At 41.6% G+C, this 14,978-nt stretch overlaps 1 protein-coding gene across 11 annotated transcripts in view; it reads left to right on the forward strand.

The window, feature by feature from the left end:
• The window catches only part of BRCA1 (BRCA1 DNA repair associated), a 67,250-nt gene that overhangs the window by 45,586 nt on the left and 6,686 nt on the right, over positions 1 to 14,978 (forward strand). For all 11 annotated transcript variants that reach the window (XM_059149819.1, XM_059149814.1, XM_059149816.1 and 8 more), the window contains 6 exons: positions 1,939 to 2,129; positions 3,182 to 3,492; positions 5,760 to 5,847; positions 9,014 to 9,091; positions 9,529 to 9,569; positions 12,756 to 12,839. In XM_059149819.1, coding sequence (XP_059005802.1) covers positions 1,939 to 2,129; positions 3,182 to 3,492; positions 5,760 to 5,847; positions 9,014 to 9,091; positions 9,529 to 9,569; positions 12,756 to 12,839 — 793 coding nt within the window. The remainder of the gene's footprint in view (positions 1 to 1,938; positions 2,130 to 3,181; positions 3,493 to 5,759; positions 5,848 to 9,013; positions 9,092 to 9,528; positions 9,570 to 12,755; positions 12,840 to 14,978) is intronic.

The raw sequence follows: 14,978 nt of genomic DNA on the forward strand, positions 1-14,978 counted from the left end.
ATCTTTACTTATATCGAACTCTTATTATTAAATTTTTTTCACTGTCCTTTTTTTGGTTTTTTGTAAAGAGCTGTTTCTAACCTCTCATTGCTCTAGGACACTTCTTTTGTTTAATTCTGCGGGTTTTCTGAAACTATGCAAGGCCTGAGGTACGAGGTGAGAAATGCACAGTAGATCTGTCCCTTTCGAAGGGCAGAATAAAATATAGAACTGAAACCTAAAGCCTGGCAGCTGAGGCAGACAGGCAGCCCTGGCCCTGATTGAAATTTTGGCCTCTCTAGAAAAAGTTTAGCTATTGATTTACCCCGGGAAAATTCAGAATATCTCTCAGGGATGTCTATGCAATTCATTATTGTAAGACTGTGCAGCACTTCATGTTTTCAAAAGTACTTTATCCGCTTCCTCGTTGGATCTTTACAATACTATGAGGGTAAAAGGATAAGTTGGGACTGTTCTTTCTATTTGATAGTTCAGGACAGAACCTCAGAGCCATTAGAGTCCAGCGTCTCACCACTCTAGGAAGGAAAAGGAATTTGTATGTATTGAGTTCCTACTGCGTATACATATACTTTTATTTTTTTATTTATCTTCCCGAAAATACTTGACAAGTTGTTGATAATCTAATCACACTGTCTTTTAAGCCTCGTGAACTGAGGGTATATTTTTGAGCCTGGAGACTGACATTGTGGCTGTGACAGAGTACAGAGATCTTGCCTCCATAAACCCATGTTTAGAGGGAATGACCTCATTGCCATGTTTTAATCTGTTGTGCTAACCATCCATTTAATATTTACGCTAAATATTCCTATACCTCCTCCTCCTCCCCAGTGTACCCTACAGAGACTTCTATTAAAGAACCTACACATTAGAGCACCTGGGAGGCTTAGACAGTGAAGGGTCCAATTCCTGATCTCAGCCCAGATCTTGATCTCAGGGTTGTGAGTTCAAGCTCCACAATGGCTCCATGCTGGGTGTAGAGCCTACATAAAATATATATTTCAGATATATATATAAACACATATATGTATATATGTAAAGGAAAAAAACCTATACTTTGATTGAACGTCCTCTCTCTAGTAGACTACCTGAGAGCTGTGGTTCGGGTTTTGCTCATCTTTAATGCACAGAGCCTACTTTTATTGCCTGACTTGTAGTAAACACCCAATAATTGTTTAATAGACAATTATTTAATGTATTTCAATTATTAAATTATGTTATAATATCTTATAATCCATTATGGTAGATTACATATTATAATAATTTTATTATTTATTAAAGTCCATTGTTTACTATTTAAAGGAAACTATAAATAATGCATTTGAGGATGAATTCCTCAAATCTGTTAAGTATCCTTTAAATCTGTTGCTAAGTATCTTATTCTGCAAAGCCCTAAACACCTGAAAGAGTGGAGGATGGAATCACTCGGCACATGTGCTCTTCTGACAGTATTTTATAGCTGGCTTTTGTTTTGAGAATGGCTTTGGACGTCAAAAAGATAGGAGGTAGGCATGATTCTATGAATTCTGCTAAAATTGGGTAAAAAGAATGAGTGTATAAATGTCAAAATTAATCAGCTTTCTATTTTCATGAGAGATCTGATTCTATTACATCCATTTGGACTCAAGTGGAGTAGCACATAGAATTTGATTGAGTGAGCGGCAGTGGAGAATTTGGTGAAATTTGCTGACACGCTTTTAAACAGCTGAGAGATGGCCTGCGTCAGCCCAGACCCTAAGCAGAGCTGTTATATGTCAGCCCTGACGTACTGGCAGGCTTCATGAATCCAGGATTCTGGGCAGTCACTCGGGTTCTTTTTCGCTAGTCATTCCCCATGTCCCTGACAGTGAGATGTTCCACTTGTGCGTCCACTGCCCGGGATGGGTGATGAGTCCTTTCACAAACTGTCGTGGTGTGTTTCTCCCTTCATCCTTCTTCTAGGTCTTCCCCCTCTCAGTCCCGGTTGTTAGATACGAGGTGGTATGTGCACAGCTGCCCAAGGAGTCTTCAGGACACGGACTGCCCTTCACAAAAGGAGCTCATTAAGGTTGTCAGTGTAGAGGAGCAACAAGCGAGTAGGTCAGAGGCGCGAGATTTCATGGAGCAGCCTTATTTGCCAAGACCAGATCTGGGTAATACTTCATCTGTTGTAATGGAGAAAACACATCTGTTTTACTTTGAATCTAACCTAAAGATATTTTGGTTAATCAGCTTTTAAGATGTCTAGCATATCTAGTCTATAGTGAATGCTTCTTTTATACTTAAACCCATTTTAGAAAAATAACTTGAATATTAATCCAAATTTACATGAAAATTATTGCAGTTCTTAGTCTTTCTTTATTGGTTTAACTCCAACAGTTTTGAGGATGGGAGAGTCATGTGCTCTGAATATTTTATTTCAACTGTTAAGTAAGAATTCTAGGGCCCTAGGGCCGCCTGCCTGGCTTAGTCAGTAAAAGAAGCAACTCTTGATCTTGGGATCGTGAGTTTGAGCCCCACAATAGACATAGAGATTACTTAAAAATAATAATAATAAAGTAAAAAAATAAAGAATTCTAGGGCCCTAGAAGTTTTCAGCCTGTCCTTTATTGAAAAATGAGTCCGATCTCCAAAGTAAGCTCTTATTATATGAATTAATGAATATAAATGACTACGTATTTTATGCCTTATAAATCACTTTAAATGAGTGGTGTGTTTTGTGGCTTATAAATCAAAGTTTTAATCAGTAAAGAAAGTTTTAAATTAGTCCTCAAAAACACATTATCATAAAAGGTGCTCTTTGGCACCTAAATGTTGTATTTGGCTGTGTTCATTAAGGTCATTTTAGGAATCTCACGTTTTCTTTAGCTATGCTTACTTCCTGGTGGAGTGACGTTTTCTGAAGCATTTCAGAAATGTTCTTCTAGGGGCACTTGGGTGGCTCAGTGGGTTAATCCTCTGCCTTCGGCTCAGGTCATGATCTCAGGGTCCTGGGATCGAGCCTCACGTCAGGCTCTCTCCTTGGCAGGGAGCCCACTTCCTCCTCTCTCTCTGTCTGCCTCTCTGCCTACTTGTGATCTGTGTCTGTGAAATGAATAAATAAAATCTTAAAAAAAAAAGTTTAAAATATAGAATCATGATGAATACTACTTGTAATTGAAGATTCATCATTATGTGGATTTAACTTCTTCCCCATGCTTTTCAGAGGGAACCCCTTACCTCGAGTCTGGAATTAGCCTCTTCTCTGATGACCCTGAGTCTGACGCCTCTACAGACAGAGCCCCAGAGCCAGCTCATGTTAGCCGCATGCCAGCTGCAACCTCTGCATTGAAATTACCCCAATTTCAAGTTGAAGAATCAGCCAAGAGTACAGCTGCTGTCCATATTGCTAATACTGCTGGGTACAATAAGAGGGAAGACAGTGTGGGCAGGGAGAAGCCAGAAGTTATATCTTCAATAAAAAGAGTCAACAGAAGAATATCTATGGTGGCATCAGGCTTAACCCCAAAAGAATGTGTGAGTGTATTTATGTATCTCCCTAACACCTGAGACGTCTTAACATATTGCAAATAGTTTTCAATACGTACTAGCAATGAATAACGTATAAGAAATCTAGGAACCAAGAACGATTCTATGTAATCTAATTTCCATTGCTAATTTCTGAAAATTGGGGCCTAGGTAAAGCTGTAGCATAGACTATTTTGTATATATTTACTTAAGAAAATAGTTATTAAATATTAGCAGAAAGGGTATAGTTTTGAGTATAACATAGAGCTTTTTAATTTATTTTTTTTAATCTAAAAAACCAAGTAAGTATAGTTTTAATCCCCAGAGGAAACACCTTGGTTTACATCTGAGTGAATTTACAACCATAATTAACTAAATCCAAAGTGCTTCCAAGCAAATGGCCAGATAGTGGCATTTCTCCAGTGTTTGTCTTTATCCGAGTTTGTAACACAGTTATTCCATAGCTCGCTCTATCATTTCTGCCCTACAGCACCCCTTCCCTATTAGGATTTGACATGTCCTTGGGCCCCTGGTACCAGAAATAGAAATTGTTTCACATTGTAGAAAAATATCCATTAAAATATTAAGACCACTGAAATTTTGTTTCTGCTTGGGCTGAGTGTAGATTTCAGACATCTTAGGAAATTAATCTCCCTGGTAATTAATCACCATTGGTATCCTTTCATAATAAAGTAGTTGAATGAATATTTCTTTAATATCATAGAATAGCACACCAGCGTATCAGATGGATGAAATAGTGGGTGCCATTTATTGCACACTGAGAGATGACCCAGTCATTCTTAAGTATTTTTCTTAATATATCCTTCCTAGGCTTCCTTTAACCCTTTCTTAATATAACCTTCCTAGAACCATTTCTCGCCTCTCTATAGGTAGCAGCTCAGGGGCCAAATGTATCCTACTACTAATCCCACTGTATCTACTATGTCTGCCGTAGTAGATACAGTGAATAAATTCTCATCAATAATGCTAAAATTCCCATCTCACAGCCATGTGGCCAGATCAGCTATTTGTTCTGAAAATTCATACCTTCGTCTGCTTATACTGCTCTTGATCATTTACCTATACCTCTAGAATTCCCATTTATTCATTGAAAATTAGCATTCCCCTTTGTTTTGTGAGTTCAGCTTTTCAAAGAGGCTAAAATGATCTGATCTTTCTTTGCCACGGAGGACTTCGCGGAGCTGCAGATTAGACTGTAAGTGACTTGGGTACGTGTTGTCTTTAGGCAAGCCAAGAAGAAAACTTTTCGGCTCCATTCAGGCTTGCTGAAGTGTGATAAATTTATTATGAAAGCTGCTGACTGTAGTACACATGATTAATTCCGAAGCCCACATTAAGATGATCTTTTCAGCAATTGCTGTTCTAACTGAACACTGTTTCAAGGCTGGGATTTCAGCAATTAATCAGTTCAGAATTGCTAATGATCCTGGCAGAAGGGCAGCGGCAAAAGGGGGAGGATGTCATTAGCTTCTCTAGCCTCCCTTTTGCAGTGCCCTGTGGCAGTAGGGAGCAAGCAGCTTAAAAGAAAGATGACTGCTCTCCGTTGCAGTTTTGCGCAGCCCAGAAATATTGGCAGGGGTGGCCGTGACTAGTACAAGATGGCCCTTAGGAAGAGAAGTTGTTTACCAAACAGTAGCTACTGATTATGTCAACTGTGTCCGTAATGGATCTGGTTAATCCCTTTTACTGCTTATTGATTTTTATTTGATTGATAGATAATAGCTAGAAGGCTGTAGCTTTCTTTTCCGATGCATCTGAGTCTCTTCCAATCCTTATTCTTAAGGGGAAATTGATAGCTTTTGCACTAACCTTTAGAAGCATCTTGAATGTTTTGTAACTCTTAGAGGGTTGAACCTTATTTTCAGCCACGTACCTGTGGCATAACTTTGAACAGGCTGGTCACCTCTTGGCTTATAAAGTGTAGGCAGATAAACCTAAATTATAGTAGAGTATCACTCTGCAAAGGAACTGGCTTAGGGAATCAGATGATATGGGCTATTAAAGGGAAAAATTATTATTTTTGAATCCTGGGTTGTAATTCTGTGTCTGTGAGTGCAAACTATTTTAGAATTTTTTCCAATGAATTCTACATAATTTTTTATTAAATTACTATTTATTTTAGGACTTCAGGCATGTTTGAATAAAAGGGATGTACGTTTTATGAGGGAAATGGAGAGTCAAAGCTAGGGTAACTAGCATTCTAAGCTATGTACTAGAGGTAATTGATTATAACGTAATATTTGATTTGATTTTAGATGCTTGTGCACAAGTTTGCCAGAAAACACCACATCACTTTAACTAATCAAATTTCCGAAGAGACTACTCATGTCATCATGAAAACAGGTATACCACGAGCCTCACAGAGCATGTTATGTCTGTTGCATAAAACTACATGAAGAAATGGGAGAATCTGTCAGGCAAAGGATGGTTGACAGTCTTCCAACAGTTGATCAGTTATTTATGAAAGAAAAATAAGGGGTACCTGGGTGGCTCAGTGGGTTAAGCCTCTGCCTTCAGCTCAGTCATGATCTCGGGGTCCTGGGATGGAGCCCTGCATCGGGCTCTCTGCTCAGCGGGGAACCTGCTTCCCCCTCCCTCTCTCTCTGCCTGCCTCTCTGCCTACTTGTGATCTGTCTGTCAAATAAATAAGTAAAATCCTTAAAAAAAAAAAAAAAGAAAGAAAGAAAAGAAAAATAATAGTTTTGCTATGTCCTGACCCCCTTTTGTTTGCGGTAAGATCTGGAGAGTAGTGAGTCAGGAATGGTGAACCACTTCTCATCCACCCTGCCTAGACGGCACTGTGTGAGGGGCTGTCTGATAAGGCAGATCCCAAGTCCTGGAGGAACGCATGGGGAAAAGAGGGGAATGAAGTGAGTTCCCACTCTTAATCTGGGCAGTTGTGGGTGGCTGCCTGGGTGGCTTAGTCGGTTAAGTGTCTGACTTTGGCTCAGGTCATGATCCCAGCGTCCTGGGATCAAGTACCACATCAGGCTCCTGAGCAGGGAGCCCGCTTCTCCCTCTTCCAATCTCTCTACTTGTGTTCCCTCTCTTGCTTTCTCTCTGTCGATAAATAAATAAAATCTTAAAAAATAAACAAAAACAGGCAGTTGCAAACACTAGCTCCATGTCCACTCTGTGTCCTAGCTCCATTCATGCACGTGGACTGAGCATGTTGACAGTTTTTCTGGGAAGCTAGTATCCTGTCAGCTCTGAGGTAGCCTAGCGTATGAACCAGGAAAAAGAGACGGGGAAAATTCATTTCTCCTGCACCTTCCTCTTTTTCAATCTTAATTATGGCTTGTGTGATAACGGAGACCTCAGAGGCTTTTAGCTAAATCTAAGTAAACATTTCAAGGCCGCTGAAAAAGCACATTTGGAATTGGGCCTTATGTACACAAGCCTAGCGTCCAGAGCAAGAGAAATGTAGATGCTGACCCTCCCCTCCCCTCCCCCCACAGTGCATCCTCTGCAGGAGCGACTGCCTGGAAGGTAACGTGCTCTCCTTTGGCTTTCTTTTTAAGCTGATCACTGACCAACTAGAGTGTGTCTGCAGAGGTAGAGGTAGAGAATGAGGATGGGGGGAAAGGAATTCAAAGCAGTATCATTTGAAGAAGAGAGGAAAGAATGGAAAGACCAGGGGCGTCTGGGTGGCTCAGTGGGTTAAATCCTCTGCCTTTGGCTCGGGTCATGATCTTGGGGTCCTGGGATAGAGCTCCACATTGGGCTCTCTGCTTGACAGAGAGCCTGCTTCTCCCTCTCTCTCTGTCTGTCAAATAAATAAATAAAATCTTTAAAAAAGAATATAAAGACCAAAGGCAACAAGCTAGCTGTCTCACCACTATTCAGAGAGCTGCATTCTGGAAGAGGAGGTAGACTCACTTGTTGGGCCCCAGAAAGCAAAGAACAATGCATGTAGCACACGGAAGTTGCAGATTATAGTGCATGTCTTAAACCCTTTTGAACAAAATGGACTCTCCAGAAATATGGTGGCCCTCTTCAGGATTTTTCTGTCTTATAGCTGATGGTGCTTGAGCATAGGGGTACAGACTCCTTGGCAGGGACACAGTGCTTTAGAACCTCTGAGATCTTGGGATTTCTAAGGTGCAAACACTGTCCCACTGGGTCAGAGGATAATGCTCCCAGGAGTCAGGTGCCAGGACAAGTACTTTGAACTAATTACTATTTTAGAGATGAATGTCATGTATGTTTAATATATCTTAAGCTATAGTTTTAGATCAAAGCTGCTAAAAGGTGAAAACTTTAAAAGGCAAATCAGGAATGCCTGGGTGGCTCAGTGGGTTAAGAAGCCTCTGCCTTCGGCTCAGGTCATAATCTCAGGGTCCTGAGATGGAGCCCTTCAGCAGGCTCTCTGCCTACTTGTGATCTCTATCAAATAAATAAATAAAATCTTTAAAAAAAAACAAACTTTAAAAGGCAAATTAAATCTACAGTAGTTCGGTCTTTAAACAAAGGCGATACATTTGCTACTTTTAAACTAAAAATGAACTAAAACAGAATTCTGAGTTTAAAGCCTATTACTGGATCAACTTTTACAACATTTAAAAGCTTTAAAAATTGAAGAAAGAAAAATTTTTTTTTTATTTGTGAAGAATTCTGGGAGAGAAAATGGCTATTGCTTCCACTGGCAGATGGCCTACTGTGTTTAGGATTTAGTTAAATCCATTTCTCCTGTTTAAAACTAAATGTTCTGGGGCACCTGGGTGGCTCAGTGGGTTAAGCCTCTGCCTTCGGCTCAGGTCATGATCTCAGGATCCTGGGATCGAGTCCCGCATCGGGCTCCCAGGGAGCCTGCTTCCCCCTCTCCCTCTGTTGCTCCCCCGACTTGTGCTCTCTCTCCTCTCACTCTCTGTCAAATAAATAAATTCTAAAAAAAAAAAAAAATTTGATAAAAAATTTGTTTAGTTCTTCAGAGGGGGCCTTCGAAACACTACAGAACAAACAGAACTGATTCTTCAGCTACTGCTTTCTGAGATCTATAGAAAGGGGAAGAGCTGTGAAAATAAGTCTGTTTTCTTGGCCCTTTCAGGGGAATTGGGAACTAAGCAGTTAGGACTTCCCAGGTAGACTTTCCGGTGGGTGAAACTTTTTCACTTACATGGACATTTCAGATTCAGGATTTCACATATTCATATCCTCTCACATTTTGCCATCCAGTGAAATAGACCTTCCCATCCACATGTATCAGTACTCCTGAAACGGGGAATTTCTTGAACACAGTGACCGACATCTTGAGCACCTAGAAGATAGAGCAGATGTCTCCTGTGGTCTTAACCTCGTATCAGCCTCTTCTAGACTTCCAAAGATGCACACCTGCTGGTTATAATTAGGGATGCTTCCAGCCTCTGAGTCTATCACCAGGGCTTCTGGAATCATCAATCTGGATTGATCTTAAGTGGCATAGGACCTGGGGGCATTTTAGCTTCCTACAGCAGAACTTCCTGATTTTTGTTTTCAACTTCTAATCTTTTGGATGTTTTTCATCCTGCAGATGCTGAGTTTGTGTGCGAACGGACACTGAAATATTTTCTGGGTATTGCAGGAGGAAAATGGGTAGTTAGCTATTTCTGTAAGTACAATATAATGTCTCCCCTCTTCCCCTTAACACCTCAGAATTGCATTTTTACGCCTAACATTTTTTTAACACCTAGGGTTTTTGCTGATGCTGAATCTGAATTACCAAAAGGTCTTTAATGGTAACACTTAAACTAGCTTTATCTTGAATGCATATCTCTTTGTTCCGATAAGCTGGTGATGTTGGGGGAAATGGATTTCTTTTCCTAACTAATAGGACCTAATCTACTCCTAGCAAAGTTTGCCTATAACTAAGGATTTATTTAATATGAGGCAGAAATCCATGTGCAGCAGGCACTTTTATAATGTTTAAATTAAGCCACCACAGTGTTTCCAGAATAAAATCTATTAGGGAGCCGTGGCTTTACAGAGAGAGGACCTCTACTCCTTGTTCTGCCCTCATGTGACCTGTCTTTTCTGTCATCTCTTTAGGGGTGACCCAGTCAATTAAAGAAAGGAAGATGCTAGATGAGGTAGGTACTTGATGTTACAAGTGAATCAGAAAGACTTGGTGCCATCGAGTCACAAAATCACTGAATACTTCTCTGCTGCCTTGTTTGTACTACTTTCCAAAGACTTTGCCCAGTGATGTGGATCATCAGAATTGCACGGAGCAACCCAGGAAATTCTGTGCTTTTGCTCATCTGTTCAAGTTTCAGTAAAACAGTCCTTTGCTCAGAGAAAGGAAAAGGAATTTATAAGGCAGAAAGAGAAGATTCATAAGCCTATGAAACAGGCCAACCCGATCGCACATGCATAGACCTTTGTAGAAAACTGGTTGTCCACTGTCTTTGAAGAAAAGCCCTTCGTATTGATATGCAAATGTATCTGCTTAAAACTCAGATGCCTACTTTTATGATTTTGAGAACAGTGAGGTAAATAAGACGGAGTGTAGGAGGAGGAATAATTTTAGAACAGAGCCATCTAAGAGCTGCCGGTGACAGATCAGGCAAAATAAAAGTAGCAAAAGCACTTTTAAACTACTATGCGCTATTTGGCATATTCATTATTAATCAAATGACGTTTTTGTTGGTTTTAACTTTGATTCTGTGACCTAATAGGATTGGGAGCCTACTGTGGCCTGGGCAGTGGGAATACAGCCGCAAGACTGATGGGTCCCTGCTCTGCTGGGACTCATGTTCTATTGAGGCAAGATGTACAATAAATAAAGATGCATTTAAAATACCAATAAATAGGAGCACCCAGGTGGCTTACTTAGTTAAGTGTCCTGACTCTCAGCTCAGGTCTTGATCTCAGGGTTGTGAGTTCAAGCCCTATGTTGAGCTCCACAATGGGCATAGAGCCTACTTAGAAAAAGCCAACAAAACAAACTAACAAAACCAATAAATACTGTGAAATAAAAACTTTAAGATTTTTTATTTATTTATTTGACAGAGAGAGATCACAAGTAGGCAGAGAGGCAGACAAAGAGAGAGGAGGAAGCAGGCTCCCAGCTGAGCAGAGAGCCCAATGCGGGGCTCGATCCCAGGACTCTTGGATCATGACCTGAGCTGAAGGCAGAGGCTTTAACCGACTGAGCCACCGAGGCGCCCCGAAATAAAAACTTTAAAAAAAAGTGATAGTAGTGAGATAATTAAAAATAAATAAATACATACATACATACTTAACTTGGAGAAATATATATAACAGACTAGCACCTGACTGGGGACAGAGGTTGACTAACTAGGGACACCAGGGAAGCCTTTCTGAAAAGCTTGAGCTGAGACCTTAAAGACCGAGATTTGGCCTGGAAAAATGTAGGGAACAAATGTTAACAGGCAGAAGAACAGCGAGCATAAATGTCTTGAGCTAGGAATGAGTTTGGTTTATTAAAGAAAAATAGTGTAGCTGGAAAGTAGTAATTGGTGAATCATATGTAGGGAGCAGAGGTTGGACCAAGGGTTGGAGAAGGTCACGGACAAGGGTTAGATGAGGCAGGATTTGGTGGAAGTCATGGTAAGGAATTTGAATTTTATTTGTAGGGTAATGGTGGCATAGAGTTGGTAAGAAGAGATTGAGTTATGTTTGGAGAGAGAACCTGCTAAAGGGTTAGGTTTGGAAGATGAGGTAAAGGGAGGCATTGAGGGGCTGAGGCTTGGGTTTAAAAATATTTTTTTTTAAAGATTTTATTTATTTATTTGACGGACAGAGATCACAAGTAGGCAGAGAGGCAGGCAGAGAGAGAGGAAGGGAAGCAGGCTCCCCGCTGAGCAGAGAGCCTGATGCGGGGCTTGATCCCAGGACCCTGGGATCTTGACTTGAGCTGAAGGCAGAGGCTTTAACCCACTGAGCCACCCAGGTGCCCCAAGGCTTGGGTTTTTGACCTGAACAATAGAGTGGATGTTAGTAATAGTAAATCAGATAAGGAAGACACAGAGCAGGAAGAGCATCCTGAGAGAGGGCAGAACAGGAGGCAAGAGCTCTGTTTCAGATGTGTGAATTTGGGGATTTATTTATTTTAAGATTTTATTTATTGGGGCGCCTGGGTGGCTCAGTGGGTTAAAGCCTTTGCCTTCAGCTCAGTCATGATCTCGGGGTCCTAGGATTGAGCCCCGCATTGGACTCTCTGCTCAGCAGGGAGCCTGCTTCCTCCTCTCTCTTTCTGCCTGCCTCTCTGCCTACTTGTGATCTCTGCCTGCCAAAAAAATAAATAAAGTCTTTAAAAAAAAAAGGTTTTATTTATTTATTTGACAGAGAGAGAGATCACAAGCAAGCAGAGAAGAAGGCAGAGAGAGAAAGCAGGCTCCCCATTGAGCAGAGAGCCCGATGCGGGAGTCAATCCCAGGACCCCGAGATCATGACCTGAGCCGAAGGCAGAGGCTTAACCCACTGAGCCAGCCAGGTGCCCCAGAATTTGGGGATTTATATTAGACTTCCAGGCAGAGAGCTTAAGTAGGCACGGGGGTACAATCAAGATAAGAAATTTGAGGGTCAGCTTCCAACATGACATTTTTAGCACTAGACTTTTGCCACTCAAGTGACTATGAAATGTTAAGTGTTTTTTCCTCTAATAACAGCCTGTGGTGACATTCATGACTCTGTCCCCACTACAATCTAGTTCCCATCAGAATTGTTCCTAAGCATTCTTCCCCTAAATTCTCCTGAAAACTCTAACCTCCATAATCCTATTATTCTTTATTTCCTCATCCTTGAACCAGTGAGTTTGAAAAAGTGCTAACTTTAGTGTGTTCAATGTATATTTTATCATTTTGGTCTCATTAACTGTAAATCTCTTAATGGACATCTGTGAGCCCTTATTTCTTTAGATGGCAATACACAATTGATTTAAGAGATCGGGAATTCTCCAGTTTCCTTTATACCAGCACAGTATTAGCAGTTTAATCTCAATGCGAAGTGACTGTTTTGAGAAGAGACAGATGTTGAAAATTAAAATACATTAAGTCCCAATGAGGTGAAAAGCCAATTGTTCATTTCTGCCCACAAAGATTTGCTTCAGTGACTTGATTTCAGCAGCTGAGATGCTGGTCATCTCATTCAGTCTACCAAAAATGATTTTTTTTTTTTTTTTGGGTGGTACGGGGTTATCAAAATTCTACCCAGCAATACTAGATTCCTTAATAGGATGTATCTACTCTACTCCCATCGAAGGACACTTCTCTTTTCTCTGATCTCTGTGGTTTGCTTTGGGTTTCTTCCAGCATGATTTTGAAGTTAGAGGAGACGTTGTGAATGGAAGAAACCACCAGGGTCCAAAGAGAGCAAGAGAATCCCGGGACAGGAAGGTAAAGCCCCAGTCTGCCCTGTTGGCAAATACCCCACCCACCTTGGTGCATTCCAGTCCCCTTGGTGGAGCTTGTCTCAGGCACCTGCAAGGGGCATAGCATCCTTGCTCATAGAGCACCAGCTGGGTGCTTCCTTGAGGTTCTTGTTTGCTTATTTTAAGGTTTTATGTATTTGAGAGAGCACAAGGAGTGGGAGGGACAGGCAGACTCCCCTCCAAGCAGGGAGCCAAACTTGGGCTCAATCCCAGGACTCTGAGATCATGACTGGAGCCAAAGACAGACACTTAACTGATTGAGCCACACAGGCACTCCTTTTTAAAAAGATCGATTTATTTATTTATTTATTTACTTTAGAAAGAGAGTGTACATGAGCAGGAGGGGCGGAGGGAGAGGGAGAGAAAATCTTGAGCAGACTCTCCACTGAGCCTGGAGCCCAATGTGGGGCTCAGTCCCACAACCCTGAGATTACAGCCCGAAACCAAGTGTCAGGCACTTAACTCACTGCACCAGCCAGCCTCCCCCAGGTTCTTTCTCAGTTCTCCTAGCCCGACAGGGTAAGTAAATATTCTCTCCGTTCTATGGATGAGGGAACTTAGAGGTGTGAGAAGCTGTGTACTTTGGACTGTAGTCTGGGGTTCAAATCTCAGCTGATAAGTGGCAGGGCTGGGATTTGAAACAGATGGGAATCTAAGGCCTTTGCTGTTTCCACGTCCCCGTGGCGTCTTTCTGTAACCTAGAAAAAAAAATTGTAACAAACAAAACAATAAGAGGGCTGTCTGGCTGGCTCAGTCAGTGACTCTTGATCTTGGGGTTGTGCATTCGAGCCCCATGTTGGGTTACAGATTACTTAAATAAAACCTTTAAAAAATAATAATACCATAGTTTCTTGGAAAGGTACGGAAGATTTCACAGAGTAATAAAGTAGATTATTCCGGCAACTTTACAAATGAAGGACTAGAGGCCCAGGAAGACTCCATGATTTTCCCCAGGTCATACTGTAGCAGATGATAGAGCTGAAGTGATTTCGCCCTCTCAGGGAGAAGGCCCGGCAAGACTTCACCCCTGCATGTCAGGCCTGCACCGGCTGCTTTCTCAGGTCACTAACTGAGCACTTGCGTGCGGAGTCTGCATTTCTTCCTTTTTTAAATGTGCACCACTGAGCATTTCAGAACAGTCCCATACAGAGCACCGTCTGTCCCTTTATAGAACTTGAGCAAGAACCAGTAGGGGTGATTTTCTAGAGAAAACTTTTTTGGGAGAGCTCTGAACCCTTGGGGTCAGCCCACCCCCCACCCTCTGAGCCTATCAAGTAACTTCCAGATGCCAAGAAGAGCTGCTGGCCCTGTTTCTGTTTTTGCCTCCACCCCAGGGGAGTTCTGTGTGAGCCAGCCATTTGTTTTTATTCCACTGCATGCCAGGCAGTGTTAGTGCCAGATTCTTCCTCCTTCAAAGGAAATTCCAGTGTTTGGGGATTTTTCCTGATTTGGGGATGGCAGTGATGGAAAGTGCTTCGTCAAAGTAATGACATTCTGAAGATACTAAATGTCACTATAGTATTTTCCTGGGCAAGAGAAATGTATTTGTAGAGATGAAACTTCAAATTTCTTATCTTATAACTAGACATCCTCATCAGTGAGTGTCAGCTTGGATATAACAATTCCTGATCTTTCGTACATTTCATAGCAACACTTGGCTGCGGCCAGCAGCCTGGGGAGAGCTTTTAGTATTATGAGCATCTAGAGCCTGTCAACAGGTTGGGTTGCGGTTTATTCGTACAGATCCTAAGAATGGCATGTGTGGGTGCTGTCACACCAGAGACAGACTTGGCCTGCTGCTCTTTTTTCTTTTTTTTAATTTAATTTTTTTCAGTGTTCCAAAATTCATTGTTTATGCACCATACCCAGTGCTCCATGCAATACATTTTGGGTTTTTTTGCTTTGTTTAAAGATTTTATTTATTTGAGAGCAAGAGAGAGAGACAGTGAGAGAGAACACGAAAGGGGAAGAGAGGGAGAAGCAGTCTCCTGCCAAGCAGGGAGCCCGAGGTGGGGCTCGATCCCAGGACCCCGAGACCACTACCTAAGCCAAAGGCAGATGTTTAACCAGCTGAGCCACCCAGGCTCCCCGAACTGGTGCTCTT

Source organism: Mustela lutreola, chromosome 15 (assembly GCF_030435805.1).
Source record: "Mustela lutreola isolate mMusLut2 chromosome 15, mMusLut2.pri, whole genome shotgun sequence".
Lineage (NCBI taxonomy): Eukaryota > Metazoa > Chordata > Mammalia > Carnivora > Mustelidae > Mustela > Mustela lutreola.